Source organism: Podarcis melisellensis, assembly GCF_964234715.1.
Source record: "Podarcis melisellensis genome assembly, chromosome: 10".
Taxonomy (NCBI): domain Eukaryota; kingdom Metazoa; phylum Chordata; class Lepidosauria; order Squamata; family Lacertidae; genus Podarcis; species Podarcis melisellensis.
Genome location: NC_138542.1, coordinates 49,506,521 through 49,515,947, shown reverse-complemented (window position 1 = coordinate 49,515,947; position 9,427 = coordinate 49,506,521). Strand labels below are relative to the sequence as shown.

At 44.8% G+C, this 9,427-nt stretch overlaps 1 protein-coding gene across 1 annotated transcript; it reads left to right on the top strand.

Annotated features, from left to right (window-relative positions):
- On the top strand, nucleotides 1-9,327 carry HMOX1 (heme oxygenase 1). The gene is made up of 5 exons (XM_081928429.1): nucleotides 1-289; nucleotides 1,367-1,487; nucleotides 5,128-5,619; nucleotides 7,071-7,179; nucleotides 8,520-9,327. Exons 1-5 carry the CDS (start codon nucleotides 270-272, stop codon nucleotides 8,645-8,647), a joined length of 870 nt encoding a protein of 289 aa, XP_081784555.1. The 5' UTR covers nucleotides 1-269; the 3' UTR covers nucleotides 8,648-9,327.
- Nucleotides 9,328-9,427: the final 100 nt, after the last annotated feature.

Here is a 9,427-nt window from a genome sequence, read left to right as displayed (position 1 = left end):
CAGAGGAGGAAGAAGAGGGACGGGTTCAGCTTCCTCATCGAGGGGAGTATGTGCGCGTGCATGTGCGTGGTGAAAGAGAACTGTACGGTGAGGTCAGATGTTCCCCGGGCTCAGCACGTGACCTCGGAGCAAAAGTATAAAGAAAGATGCGGGGAGACCAGATGCCTAACTCAGTAGCTTCTCAAACTCTGGAGAGAAAGGAAGCAAGGAGCCGAGAGTGAAGAGGAAGAGAAGAAAGAGAGCGGCCGCAGAATAACAAAGCGAGGAGAATGGCACAGCGCGCTGCAAGGTGAGTGGCAATCCTGGGCTGGAGACAATCCTTCGAAGGAGTTTACACAGACTCTCTTAGGTGTTACGATTAGCAGGGAGGGAGGGAGGGAGGCTCTTGGTAGGTCCAGCATCCTCGGAAGTGTGGTGTGTGTGTTGCCCAGGAGAGGGCATTCTCTGTGGCAGTACCCAGCACTGTTGGACACCCTTCTCACCCAGATGTGTGCCGTCTGGGACCTTCATTGGTATGGCTTCCATCACATGCTGAAGATGCTCCTCTTTACCTTGGCCTCTGGTTGCATATACACCGTACATCTTACGCGCATTATTTTTCCCGAGGAATCATGGGAATCTGTACAGAACTACAGTTCCCAAATAACAAACTATAGATCCCAGGATTCTCTGTGGAGCAGTGTGTTTGAAATGTATGTCATTTTGTGGGACCTACCTCTATTGTCAGATGTTTTGATTTTGCTGTGGAATGGCTTTATTTTATTTTTCAAACTGGGACCTTGTGGTGAAGTGCAGAAGAAATCTCATGAGTAGAGTGCTTTTTCATTTGTACTTTTAGTGTTATATGGCATCACGGTTTCTCTTGACACCTGCATGCATGTAACACCTGACAACTGAGGCTAACGTTTAATGTGTATGAAGAATTAGACTACTCATGAAAGCTTATTATATCAGTATACATTTCTTATTTGTTAAAGACTTTGTTGTTCAGAGGCATGCCACTTTTGGGGGGGTGGTATCTGAATTGCATATTTCTAGTTGCATAGACACCAAACATTCAAAGCACATTCAGAATATCTCCTTTCCCAAGAATCCTGGGAACCGTAGCTTGTTAAAGATGCTGGGAAGTGTAGTTCTGTGGTGGGTAAACTACAGTTCCCAGAATTCTTGGAGGGGGGAAATGTACTTTAATTATATGGTGTGTTTGCAGCCCCTTGCAGAAGAACAAAGGGGTCCATTTTCTTGTCAGGAGCTGAGGATGTGAATTTATCCTGCTTTGCCACAGACTGCCAGTTTACTTCTGTGCAAAAGTGCTGGTATTCAAGATGCTTAAGTTAACACTGAATTTGTTTCCCTCCCCCGCCAGAATGCCTCAGGACCTGTCAGAAGCCCTGAAAGAAAGCACCAAAGAGGTGCATGAGCAGGCAGAGACCACAGATTTCATGATGCGGTTCCAGAAGGGACAGATGTCACTTCATGAATTCAAGGTACTATGCCTGAGTTTTTATTCAAGAGGGGGGGCGCGGGGGGCGGGGGGGGGGGAAGACTTTAAACACCTCGAAGAGTCTTGTTTTACAATCCAGTGGGATATACGTTTTATGAAATCAGTCAATCTGTGACTTGTTGAACTACAACTCCCATCATCCTTAGCTAGCAAGGCTAGAGCTCAGGGATGATGGGAGTTGTAGTCCAACAACATCTGGGGACCCAAGGTTGAGAAACACTGGTATAGAGAAAGCAATGGAAGGAAGAGGAGAAAGAGGAACAGAAACCATCAACAAATGATCCCTTCAGACCTCTGCCATGGCAAGAGCAATCTGACCTTCCCCTAGCAGTCCACTGGGGCAGGGGAAGGAAGTGGGGGAAAAGAGGGGGGAGGAAGGAGAGGAGGGGCAGAAAGAGAGCAGAAGAGGGGGGCACACTGAGAGAGAAAAGGGGTGACGAAAAGAGAGAAGATGGGCTGTCCATCCATCCCACTTTTTCCTCTAGCCCCCACTCACTACAGCTTTCCCCACTGCGACAGTGTGAGCCCTGACAGATCACTCCCAAGGGATTGTAGCTCTTGATAGAAAGATTTCCTAGCCCTTCTCTGACCTCACAGAAACTGCACTTTTTTTATTTCCTGGGCGTGCATTGTTGAACTGCTGTATTTTCATTCTGTTTCACGCCGCAGGCAAGGGCATAATTTTCTGGGTTCATTTCGGAACTTGAGCAAAATATGCCTTCCAAGTGTGCCCGTCTGAGCTACTGGAACTAGCTTATTAAACAAATGCTAATGAGCTGAACCTTCTAGTATAACCAGTTAGAGGTAATTATTAGGCGTAAGTCCCGAATGAGGTGGCACGAAGCACAAACACAGATTGAGCAAAGCCAAGGGGGTGGGGGAGAGAGGTAGTAGCAGCCATGGTGAAATTCTGGAGAGGTGACTTGTACATTACCCAGCAAAAACACAGTTATAATTGCCATGAGATTTCCGTTCTTTGTCGATCGGCTGGTTTCTCTTACAACAGACCAATGTAGTGGGCAGGGAGAGCATAAAGATGGCAGGTCATAAAGAGTTGGTTCAACAAGCCATTACTCTCTGAAATGTTATACACACACACACACACACACACACGTACTGAAGCAGAAGATACTGATCTCAACCATGAAAACCAAACCAATTTTGGTGCTTAGGAACATAGGGATGTGTCCTATACTGGGCCAGACCAAGCGCAGAACTGTCTACATTGACAGGCGTTCTCTATGGTTTCAGACAGGAAGTCTCTCTCAGCTCTATTTGCAGATGGCAGGGATTGAATCTGAGACTTCCTGTCCACAAGTCAATTCCTCTATCCCGAAGCTGTGGCCCTCCCTCAAGTTCCAAAAGATAATCAGTCATATAAATCCATGTCAAGGGAAGGCGATCACACAAATGTGGGGAGAGAGAGAGAGAGAGAGAGAGAGAGAGAGAGAGAGAGAGAGAGAGAAGGAGAGAGAAACCATTTGACATGTGTTTGGTGTCAAATTTTTGCTCTTGGTCACTTTGTGGAAGCTCACAATGGGCCTCTTAGAAGGCAACCGCTTCTCAGATGTGTGGAAATCCAGGTCTTAAAGGGCCTTATATAGGTCAAAATGCACACCCAGTCGCCATCCAGGAAGTGCAATAATAGTCTGCACTGCTGGTTGACTTTTGAGTGAAGGAATTTAGGGTGTGTTCATAAGGCAGTTGTGAACAGGCTCAGATGCACCATCTCTATTTGACCTTAGAATCATAGAATTGTAGAGTTGAAAGGGACCGTGAGGGTTACCTAGTCCAACCCCCTGCAATGCAGGAATCTTTTGCCCAACGTGGGGCTCCAACCTACAACCTGGAGATTAAGAGTCTCATGCTCTACTGACTGAGCTATCCCAGTTCATACTGGCGGCTGCATCCCACTGTGTTGCTCTTTTGCCCAACTGTGCCATAACCATCACATAGAGTACAGGGATCCAGAATGGGATGTACAGTCCAGACAGCTAAACTAGTGCTAGAATCTCTCTCACCCACAGTGCATGTCCTTTGCATTCTCCTTGCCTGCACAGATGCTGAACTGAGGTCAAAAGAAGCTGTAGAAGGGATGTGTTATTAGCCACAGTTACTATTGAGATGAATGGGAATCATGCAGCTATGAAACATAACTTCCATGTGAGAGCCCTTTTGAGTGTGGGTCTCAAAGTACTTTCCTCTAATGGTTGGGCAATTCGTTGCTGCACTGCCTTGCTTACTGTGTTTAGCTAGGCCAGGGTCACTTCCAGGCAACCTGTTCATCAAGCATTCATCTTGAATTGTTTGCACAAAGTTTGTGGGGTGGTTATATATTGGCTTCAGTGAACATCTGTTTGTGGAGTCGTTAGATGACCTTGCATCATGCAAATATTACTCCAGAATTTCCGGTGCATTTCTTCCCACCACTTAACCTTATGGCAAAATTATCTGATTTGGAGGATGGAAGAGAGAGAGTGGGCTTTGCTCCATATTGACTGTCATGGTGCAATCTGAATTTACTGGAATGTGTTTGAACCCACAACATATCAACAGTCTGGAAGCACCTCAAATCTTTCATGGAACTTAGTTAATGTTTAAAATGTATTTAGTTGTGTGTGCGTTTTGTATTTGCAACAGGGACAAAAAGTACTTTCCCAGAGAGTTTGTAAAGCAGCAACGTAGAAATAAGTCCAATTGCTTCTATAAAGGAAGGTGCTGGTGGATTTGACAGATTTGCTGTGTTGTATCCAGTGGTGGCTTTTTGCTGATGGAAAATTCACCTGCACAAGGTGGGGCACTCATAAGAAGAGCCCAAATAGATCTGACCAATGTCTCAACTAGTCCGGCTTCCTGTTCTCACAGTGATCAACTGGATGCCTATGAGACGCCTACGTAAGGTTACCAGATGTTCCTGTTTCCCAGGGACAGTCCCCGGATTTACAAATCAGTCCCTATACAAAATCCATTGAAGTTGAAAAGTGTCCCTGGATTCATTGAAAAAAACCTGGTAACCTTAGCCTACAGGCAGGATCCAAGTGCAGCAACAACTTAGTTTTTATCATTCCCCCTACCCACTGCGGCCCAAAGTTAAGAGAGATCGATGGAAACTGGGTGCCCCACCTTGTGCAAATGGAAATGTTTTCTGCTAGGGCAAAGCCAGCATTGCATGGTATGTCCAGCCCTGCACTCCATGTTTAAGCACATGGAACTACTGCCATCCCATCTAATTCAAGTCTGATGTGCCAGGGGTTGAACACAATAGGTTCTCTACATAGAAGTGTATATTCTGACCAAACTAAGCCTCCTGGAGCACAATATACATCAGAGCACAATATACATCAGGAGGCTTAATTTTGTCAGAATCTAGTATACGCTTCCAGAGTTAATGCCAAATACATGACTTCTGGTAAATGAGCCACCATAGCCGCTAGAGGGCCGTGAAAATTTGTGTCCTGGGCTTTTTAGACTCTTCTACCCATGTACTATCTGAAACCAAAGGGGCACATTGGTTGCCAGATGCAAAATATATTGGCATTATTTTCAGCTCTCCTACCCCACTGTATGGCCAAAGGAAGACTTTGCAGCTAAGCTTCTCCCCTCCCTTCCATCCTTTGTTTCAGCTGTACCTGGCTTCTCTGTACTACGTCTATGTTGCCCTGGAGAAAGAGTCTGAGCGGAATAAGGACAACCCAGTCTATGCCCCTGTTTATTTCCCAAATGAGCTCAATCGCAGGGCAGCTTTGGAGGAAGACTTGGAGTATTTCTATGGCCCCACATGGAGGAAGGAGATCCAGTGTCATGAGGCAACTCAGAAATATGTGGACAGGCTACACCACGTGGGCCAGTACGAACCTGAGCTTTTGGTGGCCCATGCTTACACGCGATACTTGGGAGATTTGTCCGGGGGTCAGATTCTGAAGAAGATCGCTCAGAAAATGTTCCATCTGCCCAGCACTGGAGAAGGGCTGTCGTTCTTCAACTTCCCTGGAGTCACTAACATCAGCAAGTTCAAGCAGCTGTATCGAGCGCGGATGAACAGTCTCCCCATGGACTCAGCTACTGAGGAGAGAATACTTGAGGAGGCCAAGAGATCTTTCCTGCTGAATATAGAAGTGAGTAATCGGCTGGCTACACAGTCTTGCCATGAGGCCCATAACTCTCTTGAAAGTCACAATAACATTTCTGTTGACACTCTTAGGAGATGGTGAACATTTCTAAGAGCTGACCGAGCTTCTTCTGATTAGAGATTTATTTTTGTAAGGTGAATCAGGGTCATTTAAATAAGGCATTTTTTTAAGTAGAATCAATTACAAAGCAATAAACTAACTTTTGTACAGCTTTTCCTTAGCCTCAGTGTTGAACAAAAAGAGAAAAAATAGGAGATGATTATGATATTGGTAATGGGGTATGGTAGAAGCCGGTCTGAGAACAAAAAATGCAGGCAGCTGTGTTGGTCTATTAGAAAAAATCCAAACAGAAACAGTGTCATAAATACCTAATACTTGTTCCAGTATTAAAATGTTAATTCGGAACATTCTTTGCAGGCTACATCAACTTCCCTGGGAGTTAGCCCCATTAAAATCAGTGTCACTTACATCTAAATAGACATTTATAGGATTGAACTGTAAGGCTGAAATCCTAACTCCACTTACTTGGAAGTAAGCCCCACTAAATTAAGGATAATTGAGTAGACATGGTTGCTCTAAGTTACTTTTACATCCATAGGATCACAGGTTATACAAAGGTTTGTTGGGACAAAAAGTGGTGGGCACAGTACTTTTGAAAATTCTAAAACGCACAGCAGCTATTTAAGTCTGTCCTGAATGGTCTTTAAGATTGCTGGCAGGTTGTGATTTATCTTGAGTCCGGCTCTTCCAACCTTCAAATTAATTTTAAACAACAACAGGATCAACATTTGTCAGCGAGCATTTAAGAACTAAGTACATACGCAGTTGCTGGATGGCCTGGTTTATTATTTCATTCCCTCTCCAGAAGGAACTAAGAAGTTCTAATCCCATTAAGATCAAAACTTTCTTCAGTCTGGAGGGCTTAAACTAAAGCTAGCTCACTTTTTGTTTGGCTGCACACACACCAACCACTTAAAGAACATCCTTCACAGAGGATCCTAGGAACTGCAGTTTACCCTTCACAATGCTACAATTCTTAACAAACTACACCCTTAACAAACTACAGTTCCCAGGATCCTAGAGGGGAAATGTGTGGTGTGTACACAGCCCAGCTTCCTGATGCAACTGGTGCTGTCCCTACATCTTTCTTCATTTGCAACTTACTCACATAGGGATACGAACACACAGGTATGCAAGGACCAGCATTCATACACTTTGTACATTATACGCACTGGAAAATTTGATCAGTGTTTCTCGGCAGGTTTATAAGGAAAGGTAGATGTTCACATGCTCCAATATAAAGATGAAAGCAAGTGAGGAGGATTGGAGGACCTTCAAACTTTATTAAGATGGGTTGTTGTGGTGGTGGTGGTGGTTTGCAAAATCCTAAAAAGGGATAGAGTGCTTTTCAGTAACAAAACGGTGATCTATCTCAGGTGTTCAAGGAGTTGCAGAGACTGACAAGCCAAGGGCAAACCACAGAAAACCTCCGCCTTGAGGAACCAAAACTAGACCTCCACACAAGAGGAATCAACAGAACTCACAGTAAGATAACTTCTTAATTTGAGCCATTCCTCATCTTCTAGCCACATCGATTGCAGGAATCATCCTAGGAATCTGCCTTATCAGAACACTGATCCATTTAGCTTAGTTCTTCCCATTACACTGCCTGGCAGCAGCCCTCCAGGGTATCAGGTAAGCTAAGCACTTTCCCAAGACAGATATTTGTGCTGGCATGGGCCTCGCCATCAGGGGCAGCCATTTGTGATGCCCATGACAGGCAGTAGTAGCCTGGCTTCTGACCCTGCCTACTATGCTCCCAAGGCAAGCTCCTTTCCTTTTAAGCTCCGTTTCCCCTTGGATCTTCTAAATACAGTGGTACCTCAGGTTACAGACTCTTGAGGATACAGACGCTTCAGGTTACACACTCTGCTAACCCAGAAATAGTACCTTGGGTTAAGAACTTTGCTTCAGGATGAGAACAGAAATTGCGCAGCGGCAGTGGGAGGCCCCATTAGCTAAAGTGGTGCTTCAGGTTAAGAACAGTTTCAGGTTAAGAACAGACCTCCAGAACGAATTAAGTTCTTAACCCGAGGAACCACTGTAATGGAAAGAGGAGTGATTCCTATCATAGCCATGTTCCATTAGAAAATGTGTGTGGACCCTGCAGTTATCATTAATAAATTCTTATGAGGTGCTTCAGTGTTGTGTATATATATATATCAAAAGATAAGAAAGGCTCACAGCCTCAGAATTTAATATACATGATATAAAAGGAAAAAGGAATGGGGTAGGAAGAGGAAAACAAGCTCTGAAGCAACTGTGGCTTCATAGGCTACCAGATGGGGTCAGATGGATGTCCCCTTTGCCATGATGAACTTCCTAAGAGGCAGGGGGTGCAGCCTCCTAAGAGCCCCAGGACACCTGGTTAGCTGAAGAGGCCAAAGTGTTATTTTAAAAGTCTCTCCTTCTCTCACAATCCCTCCTTCCACCCAGCTCCCTAGGATTTCTGTGCTGCAGAATGCACAGCACAGTTCTTTAAACGAAATAAGATTCCACCTAGTTGAATGAGATTTATGCCTGTAGATGCACATGTAGGGCTGCAAGCCTTATAGTTCTGAAACGCAAAGTCGCTATGCTGGCTCTCCCTTTTATGGAAACTTTTGCTTTCTGTAACCACCCGCTTGCAAGGTGAGTGTCCACCCAGCTGGCTCAACTGCACCAGTGCTCTGTAATATTATCTTCCTGTATCATTAATCTCTGGTGGCTGCTCTGCTCAGTGTACCTGCCTCGCACCCAGTGATGTCATCAGCGTGGCTGAAGCATTGCTGAATGTTCTAGAAACGAAGCTCCCAACCTGACCAATTTCCATTCTCTTAATATAGGTCCAAAGGAAAGTGACCGTGTGCAGATGAGGCATCAGCAGATGCTACCCAGCACGCCGCTCCTGCGTTGGGCTCTCGCCATCTTCTTCTTGGCAACAACAGTCGGTGTGGGCTTGTATGCCATGTGAGCAGAAGGAACCTCAGCCATGTCTTTCACCAGCACCTGCCTCATCCTGAACTAACAAACCTTTCCCTTGTGGAAGAAAGCCTCCTTAGATGGCCTAGTTTGGGCGATCTGAGCTCAGCTGTTCTCACATCACTAACTTGACAAATGACATGAAAAGACTCTTAAGACTTTAGAAAGTCAAATCAAATGCTGGTGCGGCAAACATTTCTAAAGATATTGAAATGCGAGAGGGAGCCATAAAGACTGATAACTTGCCAGCCGGGACAACCGAGGAATAAATGTTGCTCCTGGTACTTTGCCTAGTGTTGTGTCATAGTACTGTCTACTGCAGACTTCAGCAACCTGATGCCCCTTCCCTGATATTTTGGACTACAAGTCCCATCAGCCCTAGCTGCCACATGCTGGCTGAGGATGATGGGAGTTGCAGTCCAAAATATCTGATGGGCACGAAGCTGGTCCAATGTTGTGTTGCTTGCTTCTCCTTATCCTGAGACAAAAATGCATTGCTCAAACTATGATTTTATGTAATAATGTTTCTGTTTTATGTAATGATGTTTGTTTTTGAAATGCATTTGTACCTCGGTCCTGTATTTTTTTGGGGGGAGGAATATATTCTCTTGCATCTGTAACTTGCCTTTTATAAATTATGTGCTCAATCATTAAACCTCCCTATGAGTAGAATGAACTGTATCCTTCTGATTTTAATGTTTTATCAAATCGTGAGTAGAGCATTTTTCTTTTCCTGTGTACTATATTAACTGATGCTGAAAGGATATTGGGC

Bases quoted from the DNA above. Each gene is read 5' to 3' on its own strand.
- HMOX1 (XM_081928429.1), top strand. From the start codon at position 270: ATGGCACAGCGCGCTGCAAG. The intron at 290-1,366 runs GTGAGTGGCAAT...CTCCCCCGCCAG, and splicing joins ATGGCACAGCGCGCTGCAAG to AATGCCTCAGGACCTGTCAG. The intron at 5,620-7,070 runs GTGAGTAATCGG...GATCTATCTCAG, and splicing joins CTTTCCTGCTGAATATAGAA to GTGTTCAAGGAGTTGCAGAG.